This window comes from Glycine max, chromosome 2 (genome assembly GCF_000004515.6).
Source record: "Glycine max cultivar Williams 82 chromosome 2, Glycine_max_v4.0, whole genome shotgun sequence".
Lineage (NCBI taxonomy): Eukaryota > Viridiplantae > Streptophyta > Magnoliopsida > Fabales > Fabaceae > Glycine > Glycine max.
The window spans coordinates 49,899,476-49,920,510 of record NC_016089.4 but is presented as its reverse complement, the minus strand read 5'-3'; the positions used below and the strand labels follow the sequence as shown (position 1 = coordinate 49,920,510).

The 21,035-nt window shown below is 32.2% G+C and overlaps 2 protein-coding genes across 5 annotated transcripts; one reads left to right on the top strand and one right to left on the bottom strand.

Moving 5' to 3' along the window:
• The first annotated feature begins 1,305 nt into the window (after positions 1-1,305).
• Positions 1,306-5,526, top strand: LOC100782726 (WRKY transcription factor 1). 2 transcript variants are annotated; one of them, XM_041009840.1, is made up of 5 exons: positions 1,306-1,625; positions 2,552-3,269; positions 3,354-3,519; positions 3,602-3,760; positions 4,462-5,526. In XM_041009840.1, the coding sequence occupies exons 2-5, from the start codon at positions 2,672-2,674 to the stop codon at positions 5,060-5,062; spliced, it is 1,524 nt and encodes a 507-aa protein (XP_040865774.1). In that variant the 5' UTR covers positions 1,306-1,625; positions 2,552-2,671; the 3' UTR covers positions 5,063-5,526. The 2 variants fall into 2 exon arrangements, with proteins under 2 accessions (XP_040865774.1, XP_040865779.1); XM_041009845.1 differs by having other exon boundaries at positions 1,379-1,625; positions 2,562-3,269.
• Positions 5,527-7,026: 1,500 nt separating this feature from the next.
• LOC100796496 (scarecrow-like transcription factor PAT1) lies at positions 7,027-10,360 on the bottom strand. Of its 3 annotated transcripts, none has more exons than XM_003519619.5 (3): positions 10,176-10,360; positions 9,680-9,771; positions 7,027-8,952 (listed from the first exon to the last, which is right to left on the bottom strand). In XM_003519619.5, the coding sequence occupies exon 3, from the start codon at positions 8,763-8,765 to the stop codon at positions 7,140-7,142; it is 1,626 nt and encodes a 541-aa protein (XP_003519667.1). In that variant the 5' UTR covers positions 8,766-8,952; positions 9,680-9,771; positions 10,176-10,360; the 3' UTR covers positions 7,027-7,139. The 3 variants fall into 3 exon arrangements, with proteins under 3 accessions (XP_003519667.1, XP_006575744.1, XP_003519666.1); XM_006575681.4 differs by having other exon boundaries at positions 9,712-9,771; XM_003519618.5 differs by lacking the exon at positions 9,680-9,771.
• Between the last annotated feature and the right edge of the window lie 10,675 nt (positions 10,361-21,035).

The following is a 21,035-nucleotide window of genomic DNA, read 5'->3' as shown; positions in this document are numbered from 1 at the left end:
CAAACAAGTCTTTTATCAGACAATAAAACTTGTTTTCTTCTAAAAAGATTTTAAAATTTCTAAAATCATAATTCAACCTTCCTTTTTGTGATATTTATCTTTATACAAGGACATGTTAATTTCTTTAAAAATGTGATTGCAATGATAGGGTTCTATTGAACTCAAATAAGAATTATTTGTAGAATGAAACATGGCAAGGGTGGTGAATGTGAACTCCACTCTTAATCATGTTAATGACAATCATTGAGTCATTCTTGATACTCCCTTTAACGAAACCTCTACTTCTAAATAAGTTGACACCCTAATAAATAGACTAAAAATTTAGCTTAAATAATGGTACAATGCCCTAATTCACAAGTAGAAGAAGCCATTAAAAAACCATGATGGTATCTAAAAATCCCTCCAATAGTAATGGGATCGGCTAAATAAAAAGAATCAACACGATTGATTTTGATATAACCTTCTTGTGAAGGATTTACAAGGTGGTGGTAGAGCCTAACAACAAGCCACTAAAAATTCTAGTTACCATAAGTTATAACAACCTTAAACCACCTTTAAAATGGAATCATAATAATCTATAATGCAACGTGTAATGACTTGTTGTGCTACATGGCACCAATCAACTAATACAATGCATAAAATTAAAGTTTTAGTGGAAATATATTTATTTATGAAAACACATGTAAATTTTTTGGTGTCATTTAACTAAGTAATAACACCATATTCTAACTAGATAATGTCACAATGTATAATTAGAAATGATAAAATAGATAATGCATCTTATGACACTATAATCCATAAAATAAAAATCAACATTAAAGTATTTTCAAAAAAGTGGAAGGATGGGTGTGTAACCAAACCTAGTGTGTCATCACCAAATACATATACATCAAAAGGAAAAGGAATACAAAACACTCTCTTAAGTTAGCCACAGCTATACATCTCAAAAGAAATTAAAGACACAAAGATAACTCTTCAACGGTAGATTCATTGGTATAGTCATATATCATCAAATTTTATGGTGATGTCTCCAAATCACTTGTATATGGCTGGATCCAACTAAAGTCTCACCATCATATTTTCGTTTTTTCAGAAATTAAATTGTGATACACACATATTATATATATATATATATATATATATATATATATATATATATATATATTAAGAGACTTAAATAGTCATTTAAAAAAAAGTGTAGGTCAAATAAACGAAAAGAGTATTTTTATATAATAAGCCCAATGGTGAATGTAGCCCAGAGTGAGAAACAAAAGAGAGGTCCAAATCCAGCTTGTGGGTTAGGAGAGAAAAAACAAGAACAGTTGAATGAAGACTTGACAAATGAAATGAAAGCACAGAAAGGCGTATTCTGCGTGTGTGTTTGTGTCAGCGTGTCACTTTAAAATTAATAACTTACGAGAGAGAAAGAGTGGACTTTTGTTGCCCCTTTGCCTTGATTTTTTGGTCAAATAAATAAGGATGTTACACTGGACTCTCTCCCATTGCTTCCTTCCACCCAAACCCACAACAACATAGACGACATCTTCTGCAACACAACAACTAAACATTGTTTTGTTTACTCAACTCGCACTTTCCCTTCTCCAATTTCGAGGTCTCAATTCCGGGTAACTAATGCTTCCCACGTGCTATCTTTCTCATTTTATGTATTCCATTCAATTTCACGGTTTCACACACTTCAATTCTTCCCTTCTTTTTTTAATTCTCCCCCTTTTCTTTTCTTCATATACTAAAATCGGTGTGAGCTGTCCCGGTTTGGGGATGTTTCGAGAGAAGGTTGAATAGCATTTTTGAGACCTAAGAAATGAAATCCTCTTCGCCCCCCCCCCCCCCCCCCCCCCCCCCCCCTCTCTCTTTCCACTGGATTTGGTTCGGCTAATTTCAGACACAAATTAAAGAATAAGCTATCTCTGTAAATGTTGTGTTTGCAATTAATTGGATTATTCAACTAGTAATTAAGTATGGTAAAAGTGATCTCAAAGTATGAGCTGGATATTGAATTTTTGTTTAAGATTTGAGTTCCTTTCAATCTGAAAATTATTTAATATGGCTTTGCTTTATTATGCATGTGTGTTTGTATATAGTATTGCGTTAAGACTCCGATTTGGAATATGTAGATATTCTATTTGGTCCATCATGGCTGAAATGGTTTCACATGTTTAAAGTGAGTTTTATCTTGCGGCTTCGACTAATAAAAGTTGGGTTATTATTATTATTATTATTTTAACATCAGCTGCTGTTGAGCAACTAAAAGTAGAAAGAGAAAGTTTTTGCTACTAGAAACGAAAAACAATTATTTCTTAGTAAATATATTAGTATAATAAATACTTTCTTTTTCTCCAATGAAAACTTTCCACATTTTGTTCCTTAGAACAGGGTTGACTTAACAAAACTGATAAAAGTTCAATAAAGGAACCACGGATGAAAAGAAAATTTTCTCGACCCACTATTCATGGTAAATGTATCAATGATATTTCTGTCACAGGGCACCGAAGTTTGTGTTTTTGCTAATTTCTTTTTAAATGTGTGTTAGCTTTGAACAGCCACAAGCACGCATTGTTTGTTCAAGGTTCAAGCCATCATTCAAGACATTCATGGAAGTAGTTAATGAAACTAGACCTGTTTTCATCTGATATACTTAAAAAGGGTTCACATGGTTTCTTCAGACAAAAGTGCGGATCAAAATATCCCTTCTGATAAATTGCAGCAGAGAGTGAGTCTTGATAGTGATACTACATTGTCACAAGGTCATGATACTAAAAATGATCTGTCCAAACCAGAGGAAGCAAGTATTCTTTCTATTGTAGTTAAAAATGAAGAAGGGAAGGATTCTGATGCTATTGCTTGTGCCTTGGAATCAGATCAAGAAGGAAGCACATGCTCTTTACCACTTGAGAAACCTTTGCAGAACCCTGATACTCTTTCGCATGAGTTGCCTCGATTGCAGTCCAGTCAGGAATTTCCCTCTATAATACGCGAAAAGGTATCAAAAGATGGCTATAACTGGCGAAAATATGGTCAGAAACATGTTAAGGGGAATGAATTTATAAGGAGCTATTACAAGTGCACACATCCAAACTGCCTGGCAAAAAAGCAATTGCAGCAGTCAAATAATGGGCATATCACAGATTCCATTTGTATCGGTCAGCATAATCATCCTAGACCTCAATTGAACTCCACAGTATCAGTTGAGTGTGTTCTGCCTGTTGTTGAACAAGCACCACACAAATCCTCTTTAGCCACTGTGGAAGGTGAGCAGTAAACTTTGTCTGTACTTTTGTTTCTATGCATCAGTAGGAAAGATCCTAACGTATTTTTTGACATCATACATGAAGACAAAGCATCCGTTGAGCATGGATGTATGCCTCAACAGATCCAGCCTTTACAATCCTTTCCGCCTGCAAAAGTTTCCCCAGTTAATAAGTTGAATGCTTCACATTTATCATTGACTAAGGCAAAGAACCAGGTTCATGACAACGAGGAACCCGAGTCAAAGCGGCTGTACGTTATATCACTATTTTTTAAAAATTGTGTTGATATATATGCGATAGCTAACCTTTACTGCCAAATTGATACCAAGCAGGAAGAAAGACAATACTAATCCTGATGTCACTAGAGTTGACATGTCAACTCGTGAATCTCGTGTTGTTGTTCAAACTTCAAGTGAGGTTGATTTGGTAAATGATGGGTATCGCTGGAGGAAATATGGGCAGAAGCTAGTTAAAGGGAATACAAACCCAAGGTACATGTTAACTTTTCATTTCAAAATGCAGTCTTATTTTCTTCCGGTGTTGTGTGTATTGGAAAGTGTTTATATTGATCCATATTATCTCATTCTTCCTTGGATGAGCTAGCCTGAAACCTTGTGAGTTGTGACTATAAATTACTTTCATCAGCTCCCGGTCTAAAGATCAGTTTTGAGTTATTCTTCACTTTCTTGAAACCAACAGGAAGTGGTTATAGTATTTCCTTCTATATCATTTTCAAAGTGTGTTCCACATGCACTTTTTGTAGGATTATAATTTGTGGTTAATATTAAGTCCGCACAACTAGTTGTCACAATTTTTATGGGTTTAACCATGATTTAGCAGTTCTAATCAGGTTTTGAAATGCAACCCAAACTCTCAAATTTTTTAACATAGACGAACAATTTTTAGAAGTGTCGTGTTTCTTTAGCATTTTAAAAAAGCAATGACAATTGTATCAATAATGCTTTTGTTCTGAACTGGTATATTGGGTATCTGCCAATGACCAATTCCTCTGGTCTAACTGCAACTCTTCTTCTGCTGGTTACACTTGTCAAGTTGTCTCTTCTCCTACTGGTTACACTGTTTTTAGATGTTTATTTGCTCTCTCTGCCCCTCTATGCTCTGAGCTTACATGGATACAATGTACACAAATGCTATAATTTAATGTGACTGCATTTTCTCTCCACTCTTCCAGAAGTTATTATCGATGCTCGAATCCTGGATGCCCTGTCAAAAAGCATGTGGAAAGGGCCTCTCATGATTCAAAAGTTGTAATAACTACCTATGAGGGACAGCATGATCATGAAATCCCCCCTGGAAGGACCGTCACTCAGAATGCAGCTACAAATGCTCGCACAACGGCCAGTAATGGCAAGGCTGGAACCAAATCTGAGGGTAATATTACTGATGATACAGGGGAACGAAGCGGCTTGGGCTCAGCAAGCAGATTAACAGAGCAACTAAATGGCGAGTCAATTACTAAGTCAAAGGCTGGTGATATGGTTGAGTTTTGTGTGATCAGCCTTTCTAATGAGGGTCCTGAAATTAAATTAAGTGAGCAACAACAACAAAAAGATAATTCAGCTACTAAAGACGATTCTGTCAGCAATGATGTTATAAGCCATTCAAGTTCTGGAGTTCTGTGTAGATCAAATGAACAGCTGAAAGGTGAGGTAAAACCTATATCAGAAGGAAGTAAGGATTGCCTTAATGTGGTTGCCGTGCATGATACTCGTAGTACAGAAAGTGAATTTAACAAGCAATCAACAGCTGATGCAGAACCCGTCCAAAGCTAAATTTGCAATATTTTTCAAAGGTGCTGCTAGTTACAGAAGAGTATAAATATTTGACAATGACACAGGCTTTACAGATATACTGTGTGATTATAATTCCTATTTCTACTCTAACCGTCACTTTACTCTTCTAGCTCTCTCCTTGTCTTTGAGCAGGTTGACTAAATATGCAAATTACAATTAATACTACATTGGATATCATAACTTGTATACCATTATTATTTGAGTTAAATAAGATTTACATTTTCGTACACTTGTATAAAAAATTCTAGTGTATTATTGAACTTACTCAGTTATTTGCATGTAATTCTTGTTTTGTGCCTACTAATGCTATGTAAATTTAGAAAAAGCGCAGCAGAATTGCTGTAATTGAGTATAGCAAAAGTTATTCCATATGTCAAAATGTGTGCTTGTTGGTGCAGTGGTTTCGATTTATTCTTTAATATAATGATCGATGCCCGACCAAATACAACAGGATATTGAATAGGTATATTATTATTTATTATTTATCCAAGCTTAAAATAAATAAATAAACTTTGTTTTTGGGAGCCTGGATGTGATTCATTTATACAGCCACTCCTCTCATACTTTGTCCAAGTAAACGGGATAACCAATTGGCGTCAAGTTTGGAGGCTGACAGAATTTTATGGGTCCAAATCCATTACGTTTATGCTTATTCTTGGCGCAGTCTATGCTTTTGGGAGATAGTGCGAGGGTCTCTTCTTAGACAATTCTTTACAATTTTTGTTTTTGGAGTTTACCTTTTTTTTATTGAATTAAAAATAATATAAAGACTTGTGAGTTATGAAGCATGGACATTTCGTTTGTTTGCTGTGTTGACACGTTTTCAATACTGACATACTTCAACATTTGTTCGACACTTATTCAACACTTCTTATAAGATGTCTAATTTAAAAATTATATTTTATTGATTTAAACACTTATGTTACTTTTACACAATTAATAATACACGGGAAAAAACATAAAAAGTTTATTCAAAAAGATAAATATATCATCAGTTTAAATATTTTGTTATATGTTACTTATATTTCATTTTATTAGAATCTCTTTATTTGTATTTGTATGTGGTATTTCTGTGTCTTATATTTTAGACACAGACATGTCAAAGTGTACATATATGTGTTGTGTTCGGTGTCCGTGTTAGAGTTCTTTCATAGCTTGCAAGCCATAGAAGACCTTCCTGAAAAATCGTCTATATTTTGTGTGTCACGAGTTGGGTACTAAAACCAGGACAGCTTAGAATCTCATTTCTGTTTTATGCAATTCTCCTATTTTTCACTGCTATTGTTTTGTTCAAAGTCCACCTTTAAGTCATGTTGGAGGAAGTCAGCTTGCAAGAAATTCTTTGTTCCTTCCTCCACAAAGAGACACATGCAAATGTTGAGGTCCACCAATGATGCAAGTCACATCCTCATTTCAATGATATAGCATTTTCCTGCAAGAAGAAAAATTCTTTCCGGAGAAGGACACAAGAATTTTCCGTCAGGTTTGTCCACCAGAGCAACGAAAAGATTACATTTGCACAAACCCCTCGAGTACGCAGACCATTGAAAGGAGTGATTGTGCAAAGTTAATTTTAGTCCCATAGCCTACTCTCCTCCCCCACAGCATAAAGATAAATTTCAAACAATCTTATGCAGCTGTGTTTCTTTTCTTTCAGTAAATTATTAGTACTTATCTTTCTTAAATGACACCACGTGAGCTATTTTATTAATTTAATCTTAACACTTTAAGTAAAATATCTATCTATTTCATCTAATAAAGTGAACGGACAGCAATGTTTGAAGCATAGCTACGAAAAGCCACTCTCCTAATATTCTAATTTCTAGGAAATCACTTTCCCCAGCCACTGAGCCAAACATTCAGGGACCAGAAAAGATTTTGAAATGAAAGATTAATATTGCTGATAACGAAAAGCTACCTACAGTTTCAATTGAAATTCTTGAAACACAGAAAATGGACAATTAGATTGGATTTAATGTTGAGACCTTTGTCATTAACTTGTACATAGTAATGGAACAGAAAAAGAAGAGGGATGTTATGCCTTATTGCAGAACTTTCATTTCCAAGCGCAAGAAGCAACCAAATCTCTATTCATCCAACCCAGATAAAGAGCTCCATCTCTCTCTTGAAGTCTATATCTATCACTGTAGTTCTCGAGCAACTTCTTGATGGTACCATTCACCAATGAACTTAAAGGGTAAGGAGTGAAACCGGCCATTGCAAATCTTGACCTCCACTTGCCGAGCACCTCATGTCGTTCCACCCTCTCGACCCCTTCACAAGCTATGATGTTAACCAAGTCTCTTGCCAAACAATGTTGCTCAACATTGATTCTCTCTTTATGCTCTCTGGAAAGAGTCACATCTATTGACTCAAACATTGCTGTGTAATAGTCCAGAGTTTCAAGGAAACGTGGAAAGAATGCAGCAGTGTTGGTGTTAGATTCTTGCTCAACAAGTGTGACCACCTTTGGTGATAGGCTCCTAACCAACCTCAACAGCCTATCCCTGTGATTCTGAGTACTCACACTTTCATCCGGCATGTGATGTAGCATGAACGCAAAGTTTACAGCCAGAGCTTCCCCTGGTCGTACTCCAAGGTTATGTAGTTGAACATCACAACCTGAGATAGCTGCAGCATGAAATTCAAATGGCACCTTAAAATGCTCAGCAAGCTTTGATAACCTCCTTCCCACTATGTGTAGTCCGCCACCGCGGGCATATGCTGATGTTGAATCATCAATACCAGTAATCCGGATGTGGGGTGGCCCTCCAGGTCTAGCTGCAAAAGCCTGAATTAAAGTGATCCACTGACTTCCTTGACCAATTTGGAAATCAATTATGTGAACTCTGTCTTCATCTTTCATTGCTTCCGCAATGGCTCCATTTGCAGACATGTACCCAAATTTGAAGTAGGGGCAAACCTCATACAGTATGTGCATGTAGGAGAGAAGCTCAGCACTTTCTGGTTCTTTGCATCTTAAAGATTTGTATATTGAACTCCCAGAGGCAGCCAATCGCGCAACAAGTCCTTCCAACATGTATGCTCCCAACCGCTGAAACGGATCGCCAGAAACTGACACCATCTGTCTTAATTCATCCATCAGCCACTGTGCCATTAGCAAATCATCGTCTGAAATGGCTTTGGCACATGCAATAAGGATATGCTTTAGGTTTTTGCTAGAAATTGCCACCATTGTTTGTTTCCAACCGTCCATCTCTAGTGGAACAAAGTTGTTTCCATTGCTGATGGCACTGTCATAACTATCAAGATTATCAGAGTCAGGGCCAAGCATTACACTTTCCAACTCTCTCAGCTTGTGCTTCAAGTTGAAGCTGCTTAAATCATCAGTTATGCAGGAGCCACTCATAGGAGAGCCATAGGTATTCTCAGGGGAATGATACTGGTCAGGTGGATATGACTGAGAGTCTTGCTGCGATATGGGGCTACCATTGGGTGAGAAACTAACAGTTGAAGGGGAGTTGTAAAGAGCTACAGAAGATGACTCCAAAGTGCAGTAAAGTTCTGAAGAACTTGGAGTTGAAAACTGAGTTCCATGGCCTCCATCATGGTAGTATAGCTGCGGATTTAGTGTCCGATACTGCGGCAAGCAGTACGCTTCAATTTGTTGTAATGGTTGATAGTACATACTTGAATTTCTATGTTGCTCTGATGCCTGCATTATAGAATTGCCGGGACTCAACTGTGTTGTAGTACTTCAACTGATCTCTTCCAACAGATTATATGTAGAAGCACAACAATGGACAATAGTAGCCTAGAGAAAGCTGTTAATTGATACTGATGCCAAGGAAACAGATATAGTCCTGACTTCTCAAGGTTCTCTCTTCTGGTTTCACATAATCTGCTGTCTGCGTGGAAAAATCACGGTGTCATCAGTGTTATCATATCATCAACTTTCAACTTGCATACAATGAATTGAAGAGATAGAAAGCAATAGCTGAAATATTCAACCAGAATATAAGGACAATTTTTTGTCTTAAAGAAATTAGGCACTCTTTAGAGTCAGCGCACTGTTAACATTAGTCAACTTCTTCTTCTCCTTCTACCGTGTATTATCAACAACTTGACTCTCATACCAAGTCAACACAATTCATCTCTCTGCTTATTTTCTTTTTTATGAGAAAAAAAATGAACAACTGATGTAATCAATTAGAAGAATTTCCAAGAAACTTCATAAATAACCAATTCTAAAGATTAGTGATTTTTCTCCAAAACAAAAAGGAAAATACTTCGGAATTAAACTAAGAGAAGGGAATAAATATTCAGAAAGGGAAAGGGAATTATCCAAACATGAACATATAATTTCCATTAAAAAAATTCAAAAGATGAGACGAGCAGAAATATGCATGGCCCCACATATTGTATTGAATCAGTTTTCATTTGAATGAGGTTAATCATTCTAAAAAACTGCAGAATTAACATTTACATACGGAAAAATGCCTAATGAAAAATACAATGTTTATAAAACACCGTTAAGAAAATTTCAAATGCTACTAGATTAACTCATTTAACTTTTAACTTGGCTGAGCTGAAAAGAAGAAAACTTTGAATGTCATACAGAACAGATGCACAAACCAGAAAAGCAGTAATAGCAATTGGAGAAGTACTTTCTTTCTTCTTCTTTTTCCTTTGTTTGATGAAGTTACAGATGTTCTAGCCAGCATCACCTAGTTAAGACAAGGTTAATCAAGCCACCCCTTATACAGTACTCTCTCTCTCTCTCTCTCTGTCACACACACACACATATAGAGAGAGAGAGAGAACGAAATTTGTGCAACAAGCAGATAAGTTCACAGAAAAACGCACATCAAATCAAAGCTCACATCTCATTGCAGAAGTTGGTTAGGAATCAATTGAAGATTACAAAAGGGAAGTTTGACATTTATGCAGAAACCATTCACATCATAAACATAAATGCTCAAAAAGTTCACGGGCAAGAAGTATGAGCAGAATATGCTTTACTTCACCAAACCGTTTGGAGAAACCCTTGTAAATCAATGAAGATAAAAACTGAAGCAAATTTCCATGGCTTCAGTTTGAGAAGTTTTTGAACATTAAACCAGTTTCTTACCAAGTTTTGAGGAAATTCTGAGGTTGGAAAACCACAGTGGATTAGAATCTAAGAGCTTGGGGGAGTGTAGAAGACAAGGCTATTCCAATTGTGAAAAAACTTAGGCATAGGCATATAAATTAATGAAGGAGAAATTGCCCTTCCATTATTATAGAAACTGCACAGAAACCATTGGCTGGTGTTGATGTAATACGATGCTCGGTGACAACTATTTTTTTTTTATTTTTCTATTGAAATGACAGAATACCCCTTGTTAGTAGTATGCTTGGTCAAATACAGCCATCAATGCTACTCTTACAAATGTGTCTCACAATCACACGTGGCCCGCTTTGAGTGAGTTAGCATGAGCAGCTTCACTTCAATTTCCTTTCCAGTCTATATATCTACTTATCTATTCATTTTCTCTTGGACCATTAATACCTATCCTTTTCAAAAGAAAATATGTAAAAAAAAAAACACAAATACTTGTATGTTTAATTTTTCTTTTTTCTTTTGTACACTTGAGTAGTATCATACATCTAAATTTAACTATCTACTGCTACAAAAGCCATACTTCAGTACTTCATTTCGTGACCACACCACCTACTATAAGGTTTGCATTATGACCTACCAACTTTGATCACAATTTGGTGACTAAAGACATCAACATTCAACATACAGAACAGAAGTATAATTGTATCTGCATATATGAATTGTTTTTGTCAGAAATGCAATATATGCTGCTTCTACTTCTATGATCAATAATTTTTTTCATTTAACTCAAATCAAATTAATATCAAATGCCATATTAAAGTGTTCATAAACAAAAATTTTATCATTTAATGAAACCCAATAAATATAAATCCTTTTCACTACTTAGATAACTGATTAACAAGTTATTTATTATAAACACAAATTTCTTTCGTTTTTTTTTTATAAATTATTCATATATTTGTTTTATTTCAGATCGTGAAAATCATTGCTAAATAGGGTATTGAATAGTGCTAGTGAAGTTTAATTTAATTTGTCAACCATTGATGGAAAAAAAAACCCTCGGCCAACAAGCTTAAAGTTATTTAAAGTAACAATCCCCGAATAATAAGAATTATTATATAGATTAATGTTTAATTATTGTAGACAAATACATATACAATTAATAATGATAATGACTAGGTTTGGATGTGTATCCATCCAGGGTGGTTTAGCTGTACCGATATCTCTTGCACGACATGTATGACCAATGACATCAGAGAAATGACATGCTTATCTCATCGGTCGATTCTAGTTAACTATTATTATTAGCTACAAAAAATTGTACTCAGTGTTATACGATGTTATGAAAGCTTTTGTTATTTTTTTGAAAAACAAGTGAATTTTTTTCTTCTGTACGTCATAGGTGGACAATACACGACTAGGAAAATCCATTGTCATTTGACCCCAAACCATTGATACATTAAAAATTCTAGTGTGACTTGCTCAACATATATACCATTTACTCTACCACTACATCAGCCTTTGGTGGGGGTAAAAAGAGAAAGAAGAAATTACTAGCAAAATCCAAACTTATCTCCGATTTGAGAAAATTTAAGAGTATTTGTTTAGATGAAATACAGTGTTGCAGTAATTAGAAAATCAAAGCCAGTATATTTTTCCTCAATTCTTTCAAACTGAAGCTGATCAGAAATAGTTTGACATGAAATTGGTGATCGATCCTCACGAATTAAATAACACAAATTAAGATTTAAAGGATATTTATCTTTGTCATAGTTAGCTCAATATCATGGATTGAATTCCAACTTCCAATTAAGCTACAAAGAAAGGTAGACTAGAGAATATTGAAGTCTTGACAGAGGATTCGAACTGTGAAGAAAAGATAGCATGACCATCTATGCAAGAGAAACTGATATAAACTGCACTAACTTTGAAGTTCGAAGGGATCAAAGGTATATAGACTTATAGTGAACATATGCAACTGAGTGTGACACAGGAAACCCCACTTCGTTATAGATTGTGTTATGTTATATAGTAATTAAATATTTCCGACTTTTTGCTTACCTCACACAACAAATGGTCTAAAAATCATCAATTTAACTCCTCTGAAGGGAAAAAAAAGTATATAAAGTGGGAAAACAAGGATTTATCTACTCTTGATTAAAATTAAAATACCATCATAACGTATTTTTGATTAAAAATTCAAGAGTAAATACACTCCTACTTTATCACTTTAGACACTTTTTTCACTTTAGAAGTGTCAAATAATCAGAACCTAACTTATAGAAAGGTACCTGTCTGCAATTAAATCTTTAAAGCATGCTCATCCTCCTGACCAATCTAGGATTGAGAAGTGACAAATCTATTGTAATTATGTGGGATCTTCTGCATATATGTATTAATTTGGTTAGATTCACTTTTTTTTTTTATTCAGCTGCTTCTATATTTTATTTTAGCTTGTGTCAATTAAATTAAAAAACTAAGAGCGTATGAGCAAACTAAGGTCGTTTTCGTAATTTAACGAGCATATTTTATTATTATTATTATTATTATTATTATTATTATTATTATTATTATATTGATAAATAATAGTATAGGAGTATACAAAATATAAGTCATCAGTGAATGGTTGAAATTGAAAAGGTGGCATTTCGTACTCTGAGATGATGACCCACACCACACGGCTGGGTCAGAACTAGAACTTAGAAGAGAGAGAACCTTACAATAAAGGCAATGGCATCAATTATGTAAGAAGTAGTGCCTTACACTTCAGCTAACATGCACTTGATCCCTTTCTATCAAATTTAGTAATTGTAATTTTTTGTGTGTAAAATCTGTACATTCATTTATATATGTATTTTGCTTGTTGCACTTATTCTCTTTCATAATCCATTGAACTTATCTCAGAAATATCCAATTAGAATCTCTAAAGCTTTAAAATAATCACTACTTCTTATCCTAATCCAATTTGAAGTTATAATGATGCAGCCTATGGAAAGTTACTACTAACTCAAATTATTGAAGAGTGCGCATTCCTGGAGGATATCTATCTTTCATAATTGCGTCTTCAACTTATTAAAAGCGAAAAAGGATTGGGCGATAACTGCATTAAGGTAGGTAAAGTGAATTTAAATAATTGGTGATAATTAGGCATTAGCCATTTTGTTAATTTTTTTTTATAATGCCAAATTCAGATTTTCCGGTGTTTTGTATAAATTTAATTATAAGAAGCATCTTTACAATAGATATTTTAATACAACATGAAGGCTTTTTTCATTTTATATTCATGTACTCAATGCACACTAGTACGAATAGAAATAATTTGACTATCGATATAATAGGGCTTAGGACAAAATGCATCAACTTTTTGGAAGATTGTTATTAAACAATCTGCATAACTGACTTTGAATCCACGTTGTTTCAAATCCCAAATTTCAAATAAACTGACTATTTTAGAAGAAAATAAAGATAAAAGACAAAGCAAAGAGCAACTCACGACTGTTTTTATTCCTATCTTGGCCTTGCTACTATTATTTATTAAGGTCCACCATATATATATATATATCACTTTATACGCGTGCTCTTATGATATTGTTAGATCATGTTCTTAATGAAGTGCTGAAATACCAACGACAACAAATGCCTAATTCTTTCTCTAGAAACCGTAAATGAATAAAATCATGAAGGATTTTTTGCTTTGTTATAGTCAGATATTACATGAAATAGTCTATTGATGTGATTTAGCGAGTAGTTTTGCCCTTTAAATATGCTTGGGGAATCAAATGTACCAAAGAACTAGACCAAAAAGAAAAAAAAGAAAAGGGAATCTTGGTAATACTTTGTCCACTCCAAAGTGAGTGAACATCATGGCCCACACCCTTACCTTCAATTAAACCTTTATTTGTCAATTGCTCTAATTTGGAGTTTTGTGTTTATTCTCGTGTGCGCCAGTGATTTTGTCGAAGATCTACTAATAGAGGAAAATGTTATTTATTTGACATATTGTGGAGCATGTACTTAATTTAGCTTCTAGGTCAAGCGAAGATGATCTCTAATCTCTCTCAAATAATTTTTTATTTGCTTTTATGGTTTGCATCTGAGTTCCAGTTGGACAAGAAAAATGACCCTAGATGAAATGAAAGTGACATAACCCATTTCGCCATCATCGATTGTTTGGACTCTAATTTGATTCCCCACATTTGGATCTCGATATCATGTCACCGATTGATGTTAAATAATTCTTCTGTCTTAGATGAATTGACCAAAGGATTTGAATATCAATTGAGTTGAAACTTAAAAGATAAAGTTTAAATACCTTTATAAATTTAAATAATAATAATAATAATAATAATAATAATAATAAGACAACTCTTGAAAACCAATTAAGCTTTAATGAAATTTCAAAAATTTTAAAAAATTGGAGACGAATAAAAATTCATTTTGACAAATCTAAAGGGAGTTTTAGAATTTGGCTAAAACAAAAATGGGGCAAAGAAAGCACCACGTTAATCGAAGGATACCCGATAACAAACCTTTTTTATTTTTATTTTTTGTTGCCTTTGGATTTTTTCTTTTTAAGGTCAGCTTAAGTGAATATAGGGGTGAATGAGACTGCAAATAAAAGGCATAAATTCGAGTATTAAGAAATGGAAGGGTGAAAAAAGAAAGAAAGAAAATTTAGTTATCATTCTATATAAAATGCCATCACGTAATTCTTGCTGAATTGTTGGATTGGTCTTTTGAAGTTAGGATGGAGTTTTGGATGTTCTTTGCTTTACGCCAGGATTTTAGGCCATCAATCGACTTTCTGAAGTTGGTATGTTGTTTCAAATGTTTCGGCCTTCATGTCTAAGTTTCTTACCCTTAATTGATGATAAATTTGAAAGAACACATATAATAGTTTATTTCAATATTTATGTGGTGGAACTCTCAGTTAAAAAAAAAGAAGAAGAAGAAAAAGGTTTTGCTTGTTATTGTAATATCTTGGTTGTTTTCTTAATATTTATAATAGTTTTAATTTGATTTCAGCACTGATAGTTTTTTTCAACAATAACAACTCGATTTTGTTAGTCACAACATTATGGTTAAAAAAAGAGCAAAAGTAAGACAATACATCTATGATCTATCCTTTTAATCCTTCTTTAATGTACTTCATTCGTAAAGTAGTATAAATCTAATCCAAAATTAAAGTCGTCTAACAATGACAAGTTTTAACTTCAACTAATTGAAACTCCCTTTCAAGTCCATAAAAAAGGGTAATTTCCCCTCTACTCATTTCTTCAAGACTGACGGCATTTTTACTGATGAAGAGTTAAAATCTTAAAATTATTAGATACTAAGAAAAACTACCTTAGGTCCTTTTTTATAAAAATAAAATAAAATCATTTCTTTTATTAAAAGGACCAGAATAACTTTTGAGAATTTAGCTAGTATGATAAAATAAGATTAGAATCAACATAATGCTAAATGTTAAATTTAACAAGTCAACGACTCATCCAAAGCAAACTATAATGTACCATTACTCTTCACTTTTTTTGTTTCTTCTATATTACTTTGCATCTCAGACGTGGACAAAACTTGACAACTACTGCATGACAGGATGTTATTTATTTGTCATGTCCGAATTTTACGGGCTTTTAGGAGATGAGTTCTATGATTCTATCTCAACACCTATTTCCACAGGCTCACTTCATGTGTAGCCATCATTATGAGATCTGTTTTTCTTCTCCCAAGACTTTCACATTGTTGTCTCTGGACAATATATCTGGAAGAATAAGAAGATACGTTTGAGCTTTCAAAATAAGACCCAAAACATATGTAAGATTACTAGTGAATGTCTCATCCCCAACATACATTGTTCAGTTCTTCTTTTTACATAAATAATTTTAAAACTTCTTTATTTTAGTACATTATCTTGCCCCAACACTTACCTATAAGTCATTAATCTTACCAGATGGTAAAACAACAGAAAAACTTTATTACTCATTAGGGTTAAAAATAAGTTAAGTTGAATCGACTTTGGTTTAATCCATCTCACATCAATAAAAATTAATTTAGTTCAAAATTTAATTTGAGTTCAATATAAAGTTTTTTTTTTAATTTAAAACAATTCTTGATTTGAGTTTATAAATGAATTATTTTAGACTGTTTAACTCAATTTAAAATTATGAATAAAAAGTTGAAATACATATAATTCAAGTTCATCAACTCATTCAAATAATTTATTTAATTAACTCAATTTTTAAATAAGTTTAACTTTATTTTTATTCATGAACCAAGTTTAATAAATATATTATCAAATTGAATGTCAAACTAATTTTGAATTACTACCAATTCCATGTTCTCTCCTGAATCATTTGCCAACGTGCATATATCAAAATGATGAGCAGTTGGAGACAAGAAATTGGTAGATATCTCAATCAAAACGCAAAATGCTTGCATCTGGCCATGGCAATAGAATAGCACTTTAGGCTAGAAGATCCTATAACTTGCGTGCCTTACACAGGGGAATGTAGGGCTGCGGGACTTTTATCAAAAAGGGTCAATTTTAGATTTTTTTTTTTTTATTTAGGATCCATTTTATATTATTATCGGAAACAAGATAAGTTGTAATTGAGATTACGACTCTGAGTTAAAAGTCAGACTTTGTTATGATTTTTTATTTTTTTAATTGAAATCGTAAAAAGAATTTATAATTTTAATTTTTTTATTTAGGACTTTAAAAATTGTAAATAATTTTATTTATTTAATTATTAAATAAATATTTTAATTTTACTTGTTATTAGTTTTATTTAATATCTTGTATATATTTTTATATAATTTTATTTAGTATGTTATATATATATATATATATATATTTAATATTGTTGTATTTAAAATATTTTATATATTTTTTAATATTTTTTTATTTAATATATTTGTATATTTAAAATTTAGATAATTTTTAAATAATTTTATTAAATTTTATTTGTTTTTAAATGAAATAAAAAAATAACATAATGATATTTAATATATTTATTTGAATATTTGTTTTGTTTTAAATACTTAAATTTAAAAAAAATAAAATTTTAAAACAAATATTAAAATATTTTGTTACGAATATTAACTTATAATTTATGAAATAATATTATTTATTTTTGTATAAAAAAATTTACTATTAACAACATCTAATAATTTAGTAATAAAAATAGTTGTTAAATTAAAAATAACATAATACATTAATATAAAATAAATAATACAAATTAAAAAGAAACATAAAAATAGAAACTATATTAGTCATTTTCTTATTTGTATAGACAATTACTATGATTACATTAAAAAACATATAATTTTCATTTAAATGTCTTAGATTTTTAAATTTACTTGTTTTAAAATTTTAATTTTTAAAATTTAAGTATTTTATATCAAATATACAAAATATATTAAATAAAATATTATTAAAATTATATAAAATATTTTAAATAAATAATATTAAAAAATATATAACATATTAAATAAAATCATATAAAAATTATATACAAGATATTAAATAAAATTAATAACAAGTAAAATTTAAAATATTTATTTAGTAATTAAATAATTAAAATTATTTATGATTTTTAAAAAAATTGAAAGCAAAAGAATAAAATAAAAATAAATAAAAAAATCCTAAAAAAAGACTTAAAACGTAAAAATAAACAACTTATGTAAGTTAAAAAAAAAAATCTACGACTTTAAAATCGTTAGTTAAAAAAAATTATACGATAAATAAAAAAATTAAACTGAAGTCCTAAATTTTTTTTATGACTTTAATTTTAAAAAATAAAATAAAAAGTTATAACAGATGTTAAAATTTGTAATTGAGAAGTTGTAATCCATTTTCAGTAATAACTTAGAATCGATTCAAATGAAAAAAAAAATTACCCCTTTTAATAAAATTCTCTAGGGCTGCGTTTGTCCCCCATTCCCAAAGCACTAAAATGAACTTGAACTCTTAGAATGAACTTGCAACACTGTTGCATATGCACGATTTTCTACTTATTTAGTATATTGATTTGTCATAATTTAATTTATTTATTTTCAGCTAGATGTGATAGTAAGGAAGATGGGTTGGTAGAATAGTAGCCCTTAACATTCAAGGCGTTGGTTAAGGCAGGAGCAGATCTAGAAATGTCCATATTATGCAATATGCATACAAGAAACAGCTCACGCACGTTCTACTACAACCTACAGGATACCGAATGAGAGACTATTCGAGCTTTCATAGAGAATTATGTAGTACAAAACTTGGATATAATTCTATAAATACTGTTTGTGTTATTTGCTAATTAGAATTAGAGTTCCACCTTAGTCATTTGTGTAAAAGAAGTTTGTAAATTATTGAGATAAATTAAAACTTCAATTCTAATAGAAAACAGTGCAAACAACACTGAAGCAAAAAGTTTTTTTTTCTTTCATATACAGTATATTCTACACACTCTAACCAATAATGAGTGAAATATCTCTGCTAATTAATGCCCTTTTAGTGTGAGTCATGCGAAAGTTAAAAGACAATCAGACCTAATGATTATGTGGAGTTCATTTTATTAGGCCCGTGACATATTAGAAATTAATAATCCCTTTTCTTAAGTCCATAAAAATTCCCCACGTAGCAGTTTTCAATAATATTGACTTCAATTCATCCCATATAAATGGGAGGTTTAGTGTAAATTTCATATTTTAAAACTTTTTTAATTTAAAATATCTTAGTTGAAAGTTAAAGATTAATCTCTTAATATAGTAAAAATTATTCAAGATAATTTTTCTAAACAAATATTCTTCTATAAACGCATATATCTAGATATCAAATTCTGATTATATGCCGAGACATAATTATTTATCAACTATACCACATCATATTGATTTTTTAAGTTATTCATTTCCTACTTTCGCTTGAGTTATCCTTAACTAAACAATATATATATGGGCAAGTTTGAAGCTAGTTTAAAACCTAACAGTAACAGTAAAAACTTTGAAGCTCAAACTTTAATGATTAAGCAAAGTGCATAAGCTTATCAAAATCAAGAGCGGCTCTAGAGATTGAAGTTGTTGTCGTCTTGATCAAAGAGCCAAAGGTTGTCCCCGGACCATGGCATGCTGATTGTAGTACTTTAGGATGCAAAGTCTTGTAAATTGCATACTTTAAGGACAAAATGTAGGCCTTGCTGATAAATATTTGTCCCCCGTTTCCAAATTCCTAAAATGAAGTTGAACTCATATAGAGTGACCAATGTTTGATACACACACTCACGGTAGCTGTTATGTGGGGCTAGGCTTAAACTCGGTCCAATTACATTTCTGAACTTTTACCAAGTTTCAGGAGACTGTTTCAAAACCAAAAAAGCCATAATGAGGGCGCTTGACTTTTGTATTCAGTTTTGCTGTCATGGCACCGCCCATGTAAGGCCTTTTGGGAGATACATTACCTTAATGTTATGTCCTTTTTTTATCTGCAGAATTTGTCCTATTCTTATCCTATCAATTACCAAAGTTGCAGATTTTGTAAATTTTAAAGGGTTTTACATTGTTCAACAACATGTTCTGCCATGCATTTTGGCCAACATATGGGTCCCTCTTTCCACATGTGCCCATCTTTACTTTGGAACATATTCTTTACTCGGACATTTTAATTTGTTCCTGACGCGGCAAATTCCAATTGGGATGTGTGCGGTGGAGGAGTTTGCATGTGTGTATGTTCCAAATCTGATTTTGGGTTAGCCTTTTCCTTTCTCAATTTCAAAATCATCCAAATCCATCACTTCAAATAAACATTTTTATAATTTACAAGTTGCTAATGCATGCGAGGGTGTGTGCATGAGTTATACATATATCAAATATCATGTTGTCTCTCTTTCTTTTATTGATTATCCCTCTTCTCTCTTTTGTGTAGAAGTAAAGGATAATGATGCTAGCTCCTACGAAAAGCATATTAGCCAAAAAGCAAAGGACACGTTTAAACCCAATTTCAGAGGGACCAAGTAAGCAAGTACTTAGTAGTTAGTACTTAATTATAATTTTCGTTAGCTAGCCTTTATTTCCTATAAACTTTGGCCACCTTCGTGAGACGTTCGTTGTTAATTCTAAGTCATTTTGCTAGAATTTAAGTATATATCATTAACAATTACCATCTATAAATCGCCAAACAGCAAGTCAGAGCAGCTATTTGATGAGGGCATTCCAACACACTAGAAAAAAGAATTTCTTTGGCAAGGTCTCTTTCTTTCCTTCAAAGTTCTTAATATTTGGGAATTTCAAGTTGAAGCATACTGGACGAAATGAATTGCGCACTTGTCAAGCATAGTACCAAATTTTAACTGGTAAACCAAGCCATTTTTAGGTCAATATTATCACCATATATTCCCTACTCAACTTTCAAAGGAATACGTTTGATGAAGAGGAATAATAACTTTACAATGTGTAGAATTAATTTTAAATAAGGAAATTTATAATTTTACAAAGAATAGTGTGTTTACTCGAATCGAATAACTCCATAAGTAATACATGCTTTTGGTAAGATTCCTGGGCTAGGATTACTCCTCAATTGGTTCTGGTTTTGTATGATGTCTTAATCACAATGTTGGCTTTGTTTGATTTATTCAATTCAATTAATATTTCAATTGCAGAGTCCACCAAGGACTTTGACTTTCGAGGAACCATCCTGCAAATTCTAATTCCAAATTTTAAACAGAGACCGTAGAAAGCTTTGCCCCTCAAATTATATTCTGGTTGACTCTTAATGCAGGGCTTCTCAATTTGGTTCCTTGAGTATTGGAGAAACCATTACAAGTCCAGAAATAAAAGAGAGAAATTATTACAGAGGAATAATAGTGTTATATATATGTTTTTCCTATTTTTTCGGCAACAAAGGGGTTA

What these genes read in the sequence shown, in the direction of transcription:
- LOC100782726 (XM_041009840.1), top strand. Translation starts at nt 2,672, where the DNA reads ATGGTTTCTTCAGACAAAAGTGCGGATCAAAATATCCCTTCTGATAAA. An exon ending in CTCTTTAGCCACTGTGGAAG is followed by an intron (nt 3,270 to 3,353) that starts GTGAGCAGTAAA and finishes TCATACATGAAG; the next exon opens with ACAAAGCATCCGTTGAGCAT. An exon ending in AAAGGGAATACAAACCCAAG is followed by an intron (nt 3,761 to 4,461) that starts GTACATGTTAAC and finishes CCACTCTTCCAG; the next exon opens with AAGTTATTATCGATGCTCGA.
- LOC100796496 (XM_003519619.5), bottom strand. Translation starts at nt 8,765, where the DNA reads ATGCAGGCATCAGAGCAACATAGAAATTCAAGTATGTACTATCAACCA.